This window comes from Peromyscus californicus, unplaced genomic scaffold (genome assembly GCF_007827085.1).
Source record: "Peromyscus californicus insignis strain IS unplaced genomic scaffold, ASM782708v3 Scaffold_4__1_contigs__length_199733344, whole genome shotgun sequence".
NCBI classification, from domain to species: domain Eukaryota; kingdom Metazoa; phylum Chordata; class Mammalia; order Rodentia; family Cricetidae; genus Peromyscus; species Peromyscus californicus.
In genome coordinates, this window is record NW_026294562.1 from 20,594,065 (window position 1) to 20,612,484 (window position 18,420).

Sequence of the window (18,420 nt, forward strand, 5' to 3'; positions counted from 1 at the left end):
CCCCTGACCCTAGACCTGGCTTTGGAGGACACTGTAGACCCAAGTACAGCAGTCAGCTTTTTAAATTTCTTGTTCAGTTAGTACTTTCTTTGAGTGAGGTTGCCTTTATTTATTTTTTGGGCATCTCCAGCATAGGGCAAGATATAAAAAAGTATCAGATAATGTTGGAAACTGAGCTGTTCTCAGCAGTTGACAAGGTCCTTTATAAGTGTTTTGTTGTGGCCTTAGAGATGGTTTAGGACTGCAGAATTTGAGTGTGGTGTCATATGTCTATAATCCCAGCAGTAGGGAGGTGGAGACAAGCAGATCCCTGAGTTCAGTAGCCTGGTCTACATAGTGAGTTCTAGGACAGCCAGAGCTACACAGTGAGACCCTGTCACAAAACCAAACACACACACACACACACACACACACACACACACACACACATCAGTAACTGAGAGCATCGGCTAAAGACTATACACTAACTTACTAACTTGTGTCTTCCCTTTTTCTCCTGGAGATGCCTCCACACAAAGCGCTGTCTGCATTAAAAGTTTGCATTTAGTCTCTTTCCCTTCACAGTATTGCTGGTGGATGGTTAGAGAGCCTTAGGAACATTCTGTACCTTAGGAACATTCTGACTTAGGAATGTAGCTCACTTGATAGAGGGTTTGCTCTATATTCATGAGGCCCTGGGCTGGATCTCTGACACCTCATAAACTGGGTATAGCCTTCTAGCTTTATAATGTCATGACTTGGAAGATGGAGGCAGGGAGATTAGGAACTAAAAGTTGTTCTTGGCCATACAGAGAGTTGAGGCCAGCCTCTGCTACATGAGATTGTACCTTAAAAAATTAATCCTGGCATACAATTTGTTAAACCGAGCACTGTCATGGGTTGTGCTAGTAACTTTCCATTTCCAAGGTACTTGATGCAAAACTAATTCTGGTTTACTGTCAGATCTTAGAGCAGTTCATAAGCATTCTGGATCTTGGTTTACTGTCTGTAAACAGGGACAGTGAATGTCACTTCTGCTTTTGTGATTGCTTATCAACCTACTCTCTACATCTACACAGACTGTGGCTTTCTGGGTATCTACATTCAGCTGTTGCTTGCCTTAGACTGTCGTTTCTTGATGGGACAATATTAATCAAATGTACTCTGTATTTTCTTGTAGTTCCATAAGCAGTCTTTGACTCAGACACCAGGGCGAGAGCCTTCCACTCCCAGGGTCCAGAAGAGAGCCCGTTCACGCTCCTTTAGTGGGCTTATTAAGGTGAGCCGGCTGCGCTACTGCTGTCCACATCACTTCTTAGGACACGTGTGTCTTCTTTGCTTGTGCACAAACAGCTTAATTCTATTCCTTAGAGTTCTACAAAGGTTAATTGGTGAGGGGACAGAGTTTGGAAAGGCTTTTTTCCAAAGCATTCTACTGTGTCACAAATGGAAGGAACTCTGTAGGGAAAGCAGCAGCAGCCTTCCCTTCTTCCCGTGTCTGGGGATAGGAGTCTCTTGCTTCCTGCTTCACACTACACACTTTTTTTTTTCTTCCTGAGACAGGGTTTCTCTGTCTAACTCTGGCTGTCCTGGAACTTGCTTTGTAGACCAGGCTGGCCTTGAACTCACAGAGATCCACCTGCCTCTGCCTCCCGAGTGCTGGGATTAAAGGTGTGCACCACCACCACTGCCTAGGCACACTACACACTTCTTTATTCGGTTCGCTACATGTGTGGGGAAGTGAGCAAGCTGAGGACTAGGGAAATTGTTGGACAAATGGATTTTCTAATACCCCAGTGAATTTTGATATCTTTAATTTTGGTGAACTTAATGATTTCACTGTTGTTTTAGTCTCTTTTAATGTGTCAAAATGATTAGGAATCTTGTTTTTTGAACTATTAGAAAGTCTGTTACTGTGTTGTTGCTGCTGTGTATGCAGATGGCTGAACATGAGTGCAGTTCGTGAATGTTGCCATCAGATGGCAGTAGGTGATTTAATGGTCCTAGGCTCCTCATTTCAATGTCTAACTAAGGCGGGCTAATTCAACCCAGGGATTAGCTCTGGTCTTAGTTCTACTTTTCTTTTAAAAATTGTTTTAACATTGTTAAAGTATATAATTCTACAGATATCAAGAGCCTTTTGACTAAAACTTACATTTTTTCTCTAACAAATGTGTGCCTTTACATTTTCTCCGCTTTATGCTGAAGTCATCAGCAGTTGCACTTCCACTCGGCCCTAACTTTGATCCTTTTTGTGTTTTGTAGAGGTCTAGAATCCATTCTTCATCCTCATGGATGGGGCCAGTGGCCTTTGGGACATGACACTTGCTGTGGAGAGTTTCCTTTGCTATCCACAGTGGAGTGAAAAGGCAATTTGTGGGACAGGAGAGAATAGTTGAAAGTCATGGATCTGGTTAGGAGATACTATCCAGAAAATAGTAGGAACTTGTCTAGCTCAAAATTACTGAAAGTCCAAGCTCATTTTAAAACAGGCAAATACCCAGGCAGTGGTGGCGCAACCTTTAATCCCAGCACTCGGGAGGCAGAGGCAGGCGGAGCTCTGTGAGTTCGAGGCCAGCCTGGGCTACAGAGAGAGATCCAGGACAGGCTCCAAAGGTACACAGAGAAACCCTGTCTCAAAACCCCCCCCCCAAAAAAACCCCCAAAACCCCAAAACCCAAAAACCAGGCAAATAACCAGAATAGACATTTCTCTCAAGACACACATGTGACCAGGAAAGACAGGAAAAGGTGTTCATCATCATAATCATTAGGGGCATGTAAAGTGAACTCGCTAGGGTGACTACTGTCCACAAAACAGAAAGTTACAAATGTCGACGAGGATGTAGGGAAATGAAAACCCTGTACACTACTGCTAGGAATATTAAACGGCAAAGCTGCTGGGGAAACAGTATGGCGGTCTCTCAGAACTCAACACTAGGATTACTTTATGACCCACCCATTTCAGTTCTGTGTATATACCAACAAATTGAAAGCAGGGGCTCAGGGAGTCATTTGTATATCAGGTTATTCATCCTCAGAAAGGATGGAGAGTCTGATGCACTCCTCACTCTGTGGGCCCTGAGGACGTGACGCTGCGTCATATAAACCAGTCACCAAAGGCCAAATGTTGGACAGTTCTGCTTATTTGAGGTACTAAAGTGGTCAAAGTCATGGAGACAGGAAATGATTTGTGACTCCTGGTGGCCTGAGGTATGGAGGGAATGAGGCGTTATCTTTTGTTTAGGAGGGATAGTGTGGGGATGGGTGAGCTGGCAGTGTTTTATGACACTGTGACTGGAGTAATGCCACTGAAATATCCACTAAGTGGAGAAGGTCATAAACTTGATTGTAGTTAAGTTCTTTTCTTTTTCTTTTTGAGACAGGGTCTCACTATGTAGCTCTGGCTACATATAAGTGTTCCTGTAATTGAAGTTGGAGTGATGTGATTTTGTGTTTTGGCTTGAAGTGTATTGGTAGTTATTGTTTGAAATGTAGGTGGTGGTGTCTGTTTGGCTATTACTTACCTCTGTACTAAGGGAGTACTTGAACTTCAGAAGTTATCAGGATGAAACATTTTAGAATATTATCATTTTTTCTTTTTTTGGTGGCAGCTGTCAGCTGAATCCAGGGCCTCATACCTGTGAGCAAGCACTCTGCCATTGTGCTACATCCCAAGCCAACAACAGCTTCAAACACCGAGGTTATAATAGCAAATTTATAAAACAGGGGTGAGATGTTTTCATTATAAATGAAGAGATTTTTGAACTGATAGAAGATATAGGCATTTTGCTCAGTAGCTCTGCAGTGAAGTAGTTAAGTACTCTTTTTATTTGTGATTGGTGCTGGGGCCTTACACATGGTAGGTCCAATCCAGAATGCCCTTTCAAAAATTCACTGGAAGCTCTATAGCTAGTCTCATGGATCCTGCCGTTCTCTGTTCAGCATCTTCAGTGATTCCTGCCTTCTAAGGGAGGATCTGCAGGCCTTATTTTTCTAGCATTTGTGTGTGTGTTTTAGCTATTTGGTTCCTTTAAAAAAACAGCTATTTGGCCGGGCAGTGTTGGTGCACGCCTTTAATCCTAGTACTCGGGAGGCAGAGCCAGCCTGGTCTACAGAGCAAGATCCAGGACAGGCACCAAAACTACACAGAGAAACCTTTTCTGGAAAAATCCAAAAAAAAAAAAAAGCTATTTGATTTCTATCTAAAACTTTGGAAGCTGGAGAGATGGCTCAGCAGGTAAGAGTACTTGCTGCTCTTCCAGAGGACCAGAGCTCAGTTCCCAGCACCCACCTTGGGCAGCTTACACCTGCCCACAAAACCAGCTCCGGTAGATCTGATTGCTCTCTGCAGTCACCTGTACTCACATGCGCATATGTGTGCACACACACAAATAAAAATAAAATAAAATCTTTAAAAAAATTAAAACTAGTGGAATTTTGCTTTTCTCCCAGTTTTACAGAGTGTGTCTGACAGTGGGTCCTGCATTGACCTCTTGCTTTGGAAGGTTTTCCTCTGGAGTAGTATGTCGTGTAAATAGTTGATCAATCACATCAGGATATTCTGGACCCCCTGTCGATAGATATAATGTAGACTTTAATGCTTTAGTTTTTCAGTTCTGTTGAATAGTTTTTCTTTGTTGTTTTAGTTTTGATAATATTCTTGTTTTGGAATTCAGACTTATTCTGCAGGGAAGATGAGGGCTTCTCTAAGAGTTGTTACCATGAGCTGCTGCAGCAGGTCGCATCAGCTTCCAGGCCGTTGAGAAGACCTTGTATTCTTGCTCTTTGTGTCAATGGTCATGTGGCCCCCTGAGAAGGCCTGGAGCCTTTTGTGGCTGTATTAGGAATTCTTAGACTATTTCTGCACATTTACTAGTCATGTGTGAGGAGGACAGAGAAGCAGAATCCTAGAGTCGACCCAGTCTGTGATTCCCTAGTGGGGAGAGGAAGGGACCCTTAGCAGCTGCCAGAGAGCACACACCTTCCACAAACCCCTCAACTCCAAAAAGGTCCAGCCCTTGAGAGTGACTGGTCTTTCTTTCATGCTCACAGATGTACTGCTATTAGCTAATATCAGGTAGGTTAAATCACCAGAGAAACAGTAATTCTTGTTTGCTATGTGCCTTCCCCTTCCTTGTATGATATAGCCTGTGTCTGTGCAGAAGTTATCAGGATGCTGAGTGTTTTCATTGAGGAAGTTGTAGTTTTAAAGACTAGTACAGCTACAAAATAGTAAATGCTAATGAACAAAATATTTTCCATTTCCCAATCAGCGCAAAGTCCTGGGCAATCAGATGATGTCAGAAAAAAAAAACAAGTCCCCTACTCCAGAGTCTGTGGCCATGGGTGAACTGAAGAGAGTCAGCAAAGAGAATGTGAGCTTGGTAAGAACACGTTCTTCCCTGTCCTCTTGTGGAAGGCCAATAGGCTGGCGCTTGTTCTACTGTGATGCTCTGGCTCAGTCAGCAGTACTCAGGGCCTTTTCTGTAGGTTTTCACCAAATCATTTAATGTGTTTTGAGTTCAAGAAAGGTACATCATGTGTATTAATGTCCTTTCTGTTGCCGTGATAAACATTGACCAAAACTCAGGAAGAAAAGGGTTTATTTAGCTTACAGCTTACGTCCATCATGGAGGGAAGTCATTGCAGGAACTGAAGCAGAGGCCATGGAGGAGCACTGCTTACTGCCTTGCTCTCCATGGCTCACTAAGCTGCTCTCTCTCTCTCTGTCTCTCTCTTTTTTTTTTTTTTTTTTGTAGAACCCAAGGCTATCTGCCTGGGGGGCATCCCCACAGTGCCTGTGCCCTTCTACATCAATCATTAATTAAGAAAATGCCCCATGTGCTTGCCTACAGGCCAGTCTGATAGAGCAATATCTCAGTTGAGGGTCCCTCTTCCCTGATGACACTTGTGTCAAGTTGATTAAAAAAAACCAAAAACTAACCAGCACAGCTGGTTACAAGTACAGATGGCCAATCCAGCACAATGGCTCTGTAAACAAGTGCTGAAGGGTCAGTTAATTCGTAGCAGAATGTCAAGGGCACAATAGCATTTAAGTCCTTCAAGGTAGCCTAGGCTGTTTCAGTAAGCTAACATTAGCCAGTAGAGATTGGAGAGGTATAACTTAGGTCTCTGTGAAGAAGCACTGACATTTGACCATTTAAGCCACTGTACACTTTTCTCATTACAGTTTTTTTCTGGCTCTCCGACTGTCACAATGACACCAACCAGATTGAAATGGTCTGAGGGGAAGAAAGAGGGGAGAAAAGGTACTCACTGTCATTGTCCTCTGTTCTTACTGGATGCCTTCTTGTCTGTGTCTCCTCGGTCAGCAGTGGTTCTTGTTGGAATGTCCAAGGTGCTCTAGTTGTAGTCAGAGGGAATTGAGATGGTTATTCTATTTAGCACTGTCCTCAGGCACTGACCCACTGCATAGACAAGACCCACACATCAGCTGTTTTAAGAATACTCTTTAAACCAGGTGGGACAAGTACAAAAGCCATGTGAGGCCGAGAATGGCCATGCCCAGAGTCCACTCAATCATGTTCCTCTTCTGTGCAGACTTTAGACCTGGTCACCAAAGCTTTGCTTTGCTTTGCTCTTCTTTTCTCTTCTTTCTTTTTCTAAGACACGGTTTCTCTGTGTAGCCTTGACTGTCTGGAACTCACTCTGTAGATCAGGCTGGCCTCGAACTCAGAGATCCACCTGCCTCCTGAGTGCTGGGATTAAAGGTGTATGCCACCACTGTCCAGCATCACTGAAGTTTTTCTGATGCAGAAGGACCTTGGAAATCATGTCAGCATGGTTTTGAAGCTATTTACTTCAGAGAGGATCATTTATTTATTTATCTATCTGTTTAGCTGTTTGTTTGTTTGTTTGTTTATTTATTTGGTTTTTTTGAGACAATGTTTCTCAAAGAGAGAGAGGATCTTTTTATTTTTAAAGATTTATTTATTTATTGTGTATACAGTGTTCTGCCTGCATGTATGCCTGCAAGCCAGAAGAGGGCAACAGAGAGAGAGGATTTTTTTAATGCCAAAATCACTGTTCTGAGTTCTGTTAAAAAGCTGCTGTGGGCAGGCATGGTCCTGCACAGTTGAAATCTCTGCACTCAGGAGGGATGGCAGGAGGATTTCTGGAAGTTCAGTTACTACTTGATATATGAGCAGTAGAAAGAGTACAAGTGTGTTGGCCATGAAGCTCAGTGGTAGAGCACGTGTGAGGCCTTGGGTCCCATGCCCATCACAACAGAGTCATCGTGATGAAGCCTTCTTCTTTTCTAGGAAATTAGGCTGTAGTACGCTATTCTCATCACTTTGATGAGTGCCCGAGCCCGCTTCTCTTCCTCCCTTTCTTTTGCACAGAACTGTGCTATTGAAGCAAGCTCAGGGTTTGAGTTACTCATATTCAAATATTTTTTAAATGGCCACGAATCAAAGCATGAGTTAGTTTTTTAAAGACTATGCTATTTTGTATCAATTGTGCCTTTTGTTACTTTCATTTTTAAAGAGAAGCAGAAAACCATTTCTTATCTTGACAACTCTGTTTTGGAAAGAAAGGAAGGAGTTTCTTCAGGAGAGTAGCAGCCCACAGATCATGCATGCCGTTTTGGTGGATGAGGAATGGCATCCTCACATGTCAGGACCCTCCTCCTCTTTGGGCACCGTAGCCTGCTGTCCTGACAACACCACTCTTGTTGTATTCCTCTTTAAGCTCTCCCTGTTTACTGTGGTTTACTGTGGTCTGCCGGTCTCTCGGTTCTGTCTGTTTTATTTAGTTTGTGTGGTGATGGGTTTGAATCCAGGGCTTCACACATGCCCTACTACTGAGCTACATTCTTAGGCAGTCCCCTTCCTTTCTTAAAGAGTTTCTTCCTCTTTTGAGACATGGTTTCTTTTAGGTTTTTGAGGTTGGCCTTAAGCTTGCGCTCTTCTTACTTCTGCCTCCTGAGTAGCTGGGATTATAGGCATTATATAGGATTGTATACCACCACATCTGGCTTGTTTTTGGCTGAGTTAAATTTTCTACTCTTCTCTCTTGCATTTTGCCCTTCTTAGCACCTTGATCTGCTTCCACAGTTCACTCCCAAATAGCATTGTTAGATCTGAACTCTCCAGTCTCCAAGCTTGCGGCTCAGGAGCCTGCCTGCCATGTATCTGTCTTGCAGAACAGTGGATACAATCCTAGCTGTTGACACTGATGTTGAAGTCACCCCCAGAAGAAGATAGTGCACTGTCACTGTCACCATCAATAGCATAATGGAGACTTCTGTTTGGCAAAGGGCTTCTTATTCTGGCCACTGTTGACACTTTGGGTCATAGTTCCTTGGGTGGAGTGGCCTTGTGCATTGGTGATATCTAGCAGCTTTGATCCCGTACATGCCACAAGCATCCTGCCCTCAGTTATGATAACTGAAAGTTCCTCCAGACATTACCAGTGTCCCTTGAGGATACAGGGGCAAAATTACCCCAGATGAGAACACATGATGGAGAGCACCCACTCGTCAAGGAGCATTCTTTTCAGTAGTCACATCTTTCTAATTCTTCAAAGTCCAACTGAACCTTCCCTCGCTCTCCTCTTTGAAGCCTTCCTACCTGAGCCAAACAGAGTACTTTTCCATTGAATCTTGTCAGCACTGCTAAAGTATGGACATTGACAATGATCTATGATGTTTATTTCATGTGTATTGTCATATCCCTGCATCTGGCTCAAGGAGGCTTGCAAGGGTCAGACTGAAGGATATGTAATATCAGTGGTCAAGTCCTTGCCTAGCATACACAGTGCCCTGGGTTCAGCCCCTCGCCCTGCCGACACGCAGACATGCACACCCACCCACCTCCAACGCCGGTGCTCTTCTCCTGGTCTCAGCAGTGGCAGTGGCTTGTTGCTCTTGGTTTTAGGGAATGTTCTCTGGTGAGCAGGGCAGTGCTGGAGCACAAGCTCCGTATTCACTCAGACTTGGGTCAGCTCTCCATTTCCATGCTTGATAGCTTTCTATCCTGGGGCAGGCTAGCTTCTGTGGGCTGCAGATTCTGCATCTGTGAAATGACGGCACACTACCTCCCATCTAGGTAGCGGTGAGGATAAATGAGATGATGTGTACAAGGAACTGGGGCTAACAGCCGTCACCATACTGCCCCTATGAAGTGATGACTGTTACTGTCATCATGACTGTTGAGAGTTAGCAAGCTGGGACTAGACCAAGCAGACTCAATGATGTTTACTGGGTAGAGGGTCACAGTCTCACATTGTTTAATCCTAAATGTGGAGAAAATACTAAGTGTAGATTCTGTAGCTTTTAGATGGGGTATTTTTAAAAATGAATGTTTTAATTATTGTCTAATCCTCTTGTTTCTGTTTTAACTTAGGATTCCTCTGAAGGGTCAGCTAGAGTTCCCCTGTTGTCCACGGTGAAGTTTCTCTTTAGTGGGACAGGTGTTACTTTTGTTCTCAGTGAAGTTTGCAGCTTGCTCCCTGCATATTGAATTGTGAAAGCCAATCAACCATGGCCGACTGATACCTCTAACCCACTCACTGGATGCTTTGAAGCTGTGCCTCTGGGAGACTGCTCCGCTCTGTTTGTTTTACCATCAGGAAGCCACTAGACACCAGCCAGCTCACACCGGGCCGTAGGTGGGCAGGCCCAGCTATGCTCAGTCAATGTGCTCAGCTCGCTTCTGCTTCTTCAAAATGGGAAATTTTATGTTTAATTGCTAGTAATAGTTCTTAAAAGCACTGTCAGTCTTAGTGGACTGTTACATTTTAACTGGTATTTAGGGCTTTTCTCCATGTTGTTAGTGGTGAGTAATTGATTGTTTATTTACTTGTTTTAAAAGCCATTGTTTAGATTCATAACCTAAGTGGATTCTAAGTTAAACGCCTTTGAGCTCTTTTCGTTCCGAGATTGAGAAATCTCTATCTTATTTGTGTTCCACGAATTCATAGCTTTTCCAGACAGTCTTTATTATTTCCATGTCTCATATAGGGGATTTGACCTGGCAGTGAGAAAGAACTCGGTCCAGTGTGTTTTGACAGATTTCCGCTAGTCAGCTGCACCCCATGCCTCATATCTTCCCCCGAGTGGTGTGAGAATAGTTGTGTGTTTGTTAACTTGCTTCCTCCATGGCTATCATCTCACCTGAGACATCTCTGGTGCCACTGCGACATTCTGTGCCAGATCCTGGGACACGAGAAGAGTCACGAACTGCCACAGAGCTTGCTGCAGTCTGCATGTGTGGACGCTGAAGCGGTCCCAGGAAGGGCTGGCTGGCTCTGGTCGGACCCAGTCACACAATCCTAGGTGTCAATATGCCACTCAGCACTCTCCTGAGAGCAGCTGGGAATCAGGAAAGGCATGTGTAACTGTCTCTGCAGGGCCCATAGGATTTAATGAAGAGTTCCCACAGGAAGCAGTGTGGTGTGTCCCAGTGATCTAGAGCAGTTGCTCACTGCCCCTCTCCCTGTCGGGATGGCACAGGAAGCAGGAGTACAGCAGGAGCCACTGCCCAGTGAGCAGCAGGTGCAGGTGAGGATGTTGAACTGTGCAGCCGTCCTCACTCCACTGTGGGGATCCAGGCACACAGCAAAATACGGTTTGCCAGCCTAATGATAGACAGTTGGAAATGCTATGTTGTTGTTGAAAGGAGAGCCGACTCTGGGGTAGCAGAGGCTGACTTTGTGTCTGTCTGTCAGTCCTCCCTTCCATACTATACTGTTTATTTTGTTACTTTAACAGCAATGGTGAAGGAAAATGTGGTATTTGGCCTTCAGCTGGATAGTTTGGGAGCAGTGGAGGTGTTTCAGTTCCTTCTCTAAAGGAGTTTTAGGTCATTCTTAAAGGTCTTCGTCAGCAAATTCATCTGTCTAGGCTTCTGTGTGGCTCTTTCTGTTGTTGTCACTAAGAAAAGGTGTATTTCTTTGTAAATAAAGTTCTTGTAGCAGGTATATAGTGAGGTTAAACAGAAATCCTTTTGTATTACCAAATCAAAGACATTCTCCCCAGCACCAAGTTTCCTTTAAGTGTGTTCCACCATGCTGTGATGTGGCCCTGGGCAGGGCCGGGCAGGGCCTGGATGTGTCCAGGAGTTCTGAACTCTGTTAGAGACAGAGAGAAGAGAGAGAGAGAGAGAAGGAGCAGGATTGAATGAGTGGAACTAATGACCAGGGGTGACGGTCTGGGTGAGGGTGTGAGAGAGAAGTTTACTCCATGCACATGCTTTTCTACAGCTGGCCTCTTGGGCAGTTACCATGTGTATTTGGGAATTTGTGTTTTATTTATTTATTGGATAGTCATTCTCTTATTTAAAGGTATTATAGGTCATTTTTTTCTTATCGGAGCTGTGATCCTGTGCAGAATGAGCTTGAGGGACAGCATAACCTTCTGTGTCTTGTAGTATGTGGCTGTTCTAATCCTGTGGTGTCTCCTGGGGAAACTCAGACAAAAATTCCATCATTACTCCAGAAGCTTGCTGTTGCCCTTCTGATGGGGACACTTGCTGTTTTTGAGCCAGTATTTAACTAATGTTTTAACCTGTGTCTTTTATTTTTTATTTTTTGAGACAGGGTTTCTCTGCAGCCTTGGCTATCCTGGAACTCTGTAGACCAGGGCAAGTTGGCCTTGAATTCAGAGTTCTCCTGCCTCTGCCTCCTGAGTGCCAGGATTAAAGAAAGGCATGAGCCATCACCAGCCAGCTGACCTATGTCTTAAAGGATGTTTGTTGTGTTTATTTTTCATGTTGGAACAATCTCTCTGGAAGTACCTTTCCTTTCTTTGTGGGGTTAATTGCCACAGGCTTTGATGTGTCAACATAGGGAGTATATTTTTACCAGAGGGACACAAGTATGAAGAGATAGATCATGTCGGATTTGGATCTGCACTGGGCAAATGAATGAAGGCTGGGCCCTTTTTCTAATCTTTCACAGAAGTAGATTTTCTCACTGAGGTCAGTGATAAGGTTTGAACCTCCCCTCCCCCAGCACACACACTGAAGGGAACGAGAATTGGGAGACATTGGTTGTATCCGAGTACCAGAACATTTGAGAGGCATGGCTGATGAGTCCTGAGGGAACCCACAGTTGGCCCTCCACACAGAATGTGCTTCACTCAGAAGGTCTTCCTGGAGTCAGTCAGGATTGCGGTGAAAACGCCCCTGGGAGATGAGGTCGTACAGGATGCTGACGGTGGCGATCCAGGCTCTGGAGGGGCTGTCTTGTTGTTTTGTATGGAGGTCAGCTCATCTCAGGGCAGGGCCGTTCTTTCCTCCTGAGCAGTGTTCTCTCTGGCTTTCCTCTCAGGAGCCTGTGTCTGTCTGTGTATGGTTTGAAATACTGGCTTTTAGGGGACCTGGCAGCCACTGTGACTGGCCATGTGACCATGGCCATCTTTGAGAACAGCTGTTTCTAGACTGCCTGCCTGCTTGCTCTATGTAGGGCCTTACACTGGGACTGTCCTCAGTCATGTGCGGAGGTCTTTATGATATCTTTCCCCTGGAAACAGCATCATCTCTGCTCTCCTACACCCTGAAACCTGCAGACTGAAGCTAGGATCAAAATCTAAACCAATAGGACTGTCTTCAAGTTTGGCTCCTAAAGTGAAGCTTTTGAGTGACCCCGTGCCTGTTAGCCCGATGGCAGACTCACTGTCAGAAGCTGGCTTCACTAACTAGACAGCTAATGCTGAGAGCAGTGTGGACTCAGTGGAGGTGGGCTAGTGAGGAGATGCAGGGTGAATAGCCTGAGTGCTTGTGTCACCATGGAAACTGGAATGCGTGAGGCCACAGCCCAAGCTAAAGAGCCTTTGAGCATGCCTCTGGCGTGCTTGGACCAATGGGCTGCAGGGGGCATTCTCTCACCCAAGGCCTTTCAGCAAGGCTTGCCTGTGCATGTTCTACACACTCACTCACTTGACCCCCAAAAGGTTTCTTTAAGAGAAGGTTGCACCTGTTTGTTACTTTTGGTTATTTTGCAGATATGTGTAATTATAAAGAAACAATCATATATATTGTTTTTATATTCATGTAATATTCTGAAATTAAATTTCTGTTTCCTATCTGTGGGTTCCGACTGGTCTCTTGGCTGACATTGCTTTGAAGAGAGGTGGCTTCTTGTTCTAAGGAACAAGATACCTCTGCAAAGTGCTCTTCTTTGTGTGTTTTCCAGTGGGGGGAGGATATTGGGTGGGTCAGGAGGAGTGGGGCTTTAACTGATGAGATTTAGCTGGATGGGGTAGCACACACCTCTAATCCTAGGATTTGGGAGGCAGAGGCAAGAGGTTGTGAGTTGAGGCCAGACTGGATTGCGTAAGCAAAATAATTTCAAAACAAAACAAGGCTGAGGCCAGGCATGGTAGCACATACCTTTAATCCTAGCACTTGGGAAACAGAGGCAGGCCGATCTATGGGAGTTTGAGGCCAGCCTGGTCTACGGAGTGAGTCCTGGAGGACAGCCAGGGGTATATAGAGAGACTTTGTCTCGAAAACCAAACCAAACCAAACCAAGACCAACAAAACTGAGCCCCGGGGTAGGTGGCCTGTTCCTTGAGGAGAGCAGGGTGTCTAAATTAGTGCCTTACTCTGAGTTAGTCCATATTGTGGGGGGAATAGCTTTTGGGCTGTGTGCCCCAACAGACTCCATTTACAAAGTACACCCAACTCCCTTTTAAAATTTCTAGAAATAGGTTGTTTTTACTCTTTGTGCCTTGGTATTAAGGAATGATTAATTCAGTCAAACCAAATCTGTGGTTTGAGAAAGACCAGCCCTCACAAGCCAGAAGAATGAAGGTCCACAGGGCTGCTCAAGTTTGTACTTGAGACAGGTGCAGTCACCACGTTTTCCGATCAGTGTCTGTGGCAGTGCCTCAGAGGGTAGAAATAGCCTGAAATGAAAGTGTAATATGAAAGGGGCATTCATTGTTTATTGACAAGAATACATTCTGAGAAATGCATCGTTACACAATTTTGCTGTTGTGTGACGTCATAGAGTATTCACATATGTGGCCTTAGGAGACACAGTCAGCAAGATGTGAGGATGCTGGCATAGTGTGCCATGCTGCTTACAGAAAGTGCTTTTTTTTTTTTTTTTTTTTGGTAAATAGAGGAGTCCTTCCTAAAATAATGATAAAAAGTAAAGCATAGTTAGTGGTAAACAGTCAGTAACATAGCTGTTATGGCCCAGTGTGTACTGTTCATAATGTATGGGATGCACTTTTATATGGCTGATGGCAAAGTGGGTTGTTTTCCACAAGCACCATCACAAATAATAACACATCACTCTGTGGGTGGCAGATGACTTGACCAGGCAGTGGCAGTTTCAGCCTATGACACTCTTATGGGACCACTGTTGCATACAGTCTCTTGTTCATGAAACACCCATGGCATGTGACTGCATACATTACAAGTGCCACATCCAATGTTAGAAAATGAGTCACAAATGTAAGCACTTGGATATAAGCACTAGAAGAGCAAGTGGAAGCTGGGGAGAGGGCTCTGGCTGAGAGCACTCGCCATGCAAGCGTGAGGAACCGAGTTCAGATCCCTGCACCCACATAAAAGCCAGTGTAGACTGGGCGGCTGTAATCACAGTGCTGAGGCAGGGTGGACAGACAGGCGGATCTTGCTGGAAACCAGAGAAAAGCAGAGGCCATTCCCTCATTCCTGATGGGCTTTCAGAATGCTTCACACCTCTGGATGCTGTGTGTGTGTGTGTGTGTGTGTGTGTGTGTGTGTGTGTGTGTGTGTGTGTGTGTGTGATGTGACCTGGCCCACTGGTGGGACTGAGAAACTGCACTGTGCAAACAGCGTTTTTTGGTTAAATTTTTTTGAAATTTTTTTATATTTTCAGATCTATTTAGTTTGCTCCTCACGTAGTTGTGCTGTACCCATGAGCAGTTGCTGCTGTGAGGGAATGTCAACTTGAAAGTTAACACCACTGCTCTATAAAGGAAGTCCTTTGTGTTTATTTGCCCTGCCTCAGTTTAAAGAGCTGTGTAGGAATTCTCCACAGGAACTTTCTGCTCTACCTGCTCATATTCCTCAGTCTCAGAAGCTTCTGGAAGAGGTTAGGGGTCTCACTCAGCCGCCTTGTACTTTCTCTGTCTCTCTCTCTCTCTCTCATGCGAGGTAGTCCTGGCTGTTGTGGAACTCACAGAGATTCACTACTCTGCCTTCCAAGTGCCGGGATTAAAGGCATGTGCCACCACCATGCCTGGCCATCAGTTGTCATCATCCTCGAGGTCACATGTCCAGCATGAGTGCACAGAGGACTGCTTCATATAATGTATAGGGGAAAACAGGGCTTGTGTATTACATTTGAATTTATAGGTTGTTTAGGGCCAGAATAAACTCTATATTATATTAGTGTCAAAGTAATTGAGGGGCTGGACAGATGGCTCAGTAATTAAGAGCACTGACTGTTCTTCTAGAGGACTTGGGTTCAATCCCCAGCACCCACATGGCAGCTCACAACTGGGTGTAACTCCGGTTCTAGGAGATCTGCTGCCCTCTTCTGGCTTCCACAGGCACTAGGCAGGCACACGGTGCACAAACGTACATGCAAGAGAAGCACCCTACACACAAAATGCCTTAAGAAATGACTGGATAAACTTCAGAAACAGTCTGCATTGGTGACAGAAACATGCTCATGACTACGTTTCTGAGGGTTGCCATGGATGTGGAGGTGCAGGGAATCAGGACAGGACAGTCTTCATGGGTGGAGACAGGAAGAAAGGAAGGAGCACAGGAAGTGGTAGCAGTGGGCTAGCATGTCGGGGTACAGAGCGGTAGCTCTCAAGCTTGAATTCTGCAGAAGCCAACTGAAGCACTTACTGAAACACAGCTGGGTGGAGCTCCAGGAGTTCCTGGCCTCGTATGTCTGAAGCCTCAAAACATTCATTTTTAACCGGTTCCCAGATGAACAGGTTGCTCCAGGGACCATACTGAGAGGTGTGGATATAGGGGAAGCAGTATGTGGGTAGTTTTGTGTTCGGTGGTGGGGCTGATTAAAGGGCTACCCAAGGGAGAGAAGAGTCACTGGGAAGAATAGGCAAGTGTGGGTAGGGTGGCATGGGACAGCAAAGGAAGTCCGGCTGTGAGCCAGTGTCTTGTGTAGCAAGCACAGTTGGCATAAAGTCGGGGTGCAGGGGGGCCGAATTGAGCAGCTCTCCAACTATGAGGGATTCTAATCAGTTGGGGGGTAAAGGAGGTAAGAAGTAAATCATACGGCAGACCATGAGACCGTACTAGCCATCAGCTCTGAGGAGAGGAATAACACCTGTTCTTTTTTAACCAAGCACCCACTGCACCTCAGGCATTTTACATCCCGTGTCACAGGGTGAGGGTGCTCCCCTGGGAGCTAGAGAATTTCTTCCCCAGGCAGACCTCTGGTGCAGTCAACTCTGGGCTTACAGTTGGATTATGACCCCTGCTACTTCCTCCACCACAAGATGTCTAGAGTCAGTAGAAACAATTGTTAGATGTTTTAACTTTTCCCCACACTAAGTCTTCAAGATGTAGCATACATTTGCAAAGACATTATATCTCAATTCAGAAAATCACATTTAATTTCCACTGTTCACCCAGGAAGCTCCATGTCGCCTGCAGGATAATGTCGTCTCGTGTGGCTGTAATCACTGTTTAGGCCACTAGATGGAGGAAGTGACCTTTTACTCAATGCACTAGGTAGTAAACTATAGAAAGGGTGGAGACACCCTGAGATCTTCCTGTCTTTGGCTTATTTTAGACAGAAGTGAAGTGAGTCAGAAAGATCCCAAACCATTAACAACTTAATCTAGCCGAGGGGTGGTGGTGCATGCCTTTAATCCCAGCACTTGGCAGGCAGAGGCAGGTGGGACTTGGTAAATTCAAGGCCAGCCTGATCTACAGAGCAAGTTCCAGGACAGCCAGGACAGTTACACAGAGAAACCTTGTCTTGAAAAACCAACCCCCCCTCCTCCCCCCCCACTTAATCTAGAGCAGAAGAGTTGTCATACCAGGACCCACATGGTGGGAAGAGTGAAATAACTCCCACAAGTTGTCCTCTGATCCCCACATAGGGGTGATGCACACACACACACACACACACACACACACACACACACACACACACACACACACACACGAAAAACCCTTAGTCTAGGAATAAAACACCTGTTTCCTGCTGTCCTACAGGCTAATATCCATGCAGAAGACACTTTACGAAAAGGCAAAAAATTAAATATGCAAATTTAAAGCTACACATTAACATGTAATAATAGTAGAAAACAGAAGGGGGAGTTGTTTTAGGGGAGCAAAGGGACCAGCTGAGGTCACCGATGGGGAGGGCAGTGAGGGAGGGTGAGCACAAGCAAAGTACAATGATAAATATGTATGTAAATGTCACAAGGAAACCCACTGTCCTGTACGTATACTATGTACATAGTAACTAGCAATTTTCAAATTACATTTATTTACCTGTGTGTGTGCGCGTGCGTGTGTGTGTGTGTGTGTGTGTGTGTGTGTGTGTGTGTGTGTGTGTGTTTGCACACCTCAGTATATAGTGATGTCAGAGGGCAGCTTGGTAGAGTCAGTTCTCTCCTTCCACCATGTGGGTACTGGGGATTGAATTTAGGTCGTCAGGGTTGGCAGCAAGTGCCTTGACCTGCTGAGCCATCTTGCTGGACTATAACTAATAACCTTTTAGAACTTAGCAAGTGAAAGGTGTTTCTTGTGAGGAACATTTTCTTAACATTGTTTAGAACCAAAGACCTATGATGGTATGAAGGGGACTCAGCTGTTAGCTGAGAATGTGAGAAAGCCTTCCTTGTTACCCACACCGAAGGGGAACCAGTCCTTCCATCCTACTCGGCTACCCTTGTGTTTCCATTCTGTATCAAGAATGAGGAAACAGCCTACAGAGGCAAGGTTCTCTCCTGTCCCGGGAGTGCTGGTGATGGCCTAACAGTGGAGGCTGGTAGCCCAGCCTAGGCGGTGGCCAGCGCTTGCTCATTCACCGCGCTGTCTCTTGAAGTGGCCGCACTTACAGCCCGCTCAGTGTAGACACAAACTGCTGAGCCTGAGCACTGGGCTCTTGCTAAGCTGTAGACTGAAGACTTATCTATCGCTGCTGAGCCACAGGAGGCCCTGAGAAGAAGAACTGTGTGGATGGAGGAAGGAATGTCTTACAGGTGGTTTAGACGCGTAGCATTCTGGAGGAGAGGGGCCAGGCAGTCAGCCATCTGGGGCAGGTTGGTCACACTGGACCCCTTCCATCATTGAGGGAGCATGATTTGTCCTAGTGAGAGAGGTGTTTATTTGCTATCCCTTCTGAAACACTTCTGCCAACCCATCTGGGTGTTCACGGAGTGCCTCACCAGCATGCTGTACCATGCAACATGTTTCTGATCAGGGATCTTATTTCAGAGCTACCCACGTTCAGCAACAGATTGTTGCTTATGCAAAATTACTAG

At 45.3% G+C, this 18,420-nt stretch overlaps 1 protein-coding gene across 5 annotated transcripts in view; it reads left to right on the plus strand.

The window, feature by feature from the left end:
* Window positions 1-13,029, plus strand: part of Arhgap19 (Rho GTPase activating protein 19) — a 66,218-nt gene extending 53,189 nt beyond the window's left edge. For 4 of the 5 annotated variants that reach the window (XM_052762908.1, XM_052762904.1, XM_052762905.1 and 1 more), the window contains 4 exons: window positions 1,160-1,258; window positions 5,255-5,365; window positions 6,172-6,250; window positions 9,350-13,029. In XM_052762908.1, coding sequence (XP_052618868.1) covers window positions 1,160-1,258; window positions 5,255-5,365; window positions 6,172-6,250; window positions 9,350-9,360 — 300 coding nt within the window. In that variant the 3' untranslated portion in view covers window positions 9,361-13,029. The remainder of the gene's footprint in view (window positions 1-1,159; window positions 1,259-5,254; window positions 5,366-6,171; window positions 6,251-9,349) is intronic. The other variant, XM_052762906.1, reaches the window with a different exon arrangement.
* The last annotated feature ends 5,391 nt before the right edge of the window (window positions 13,030-18,420 follow it).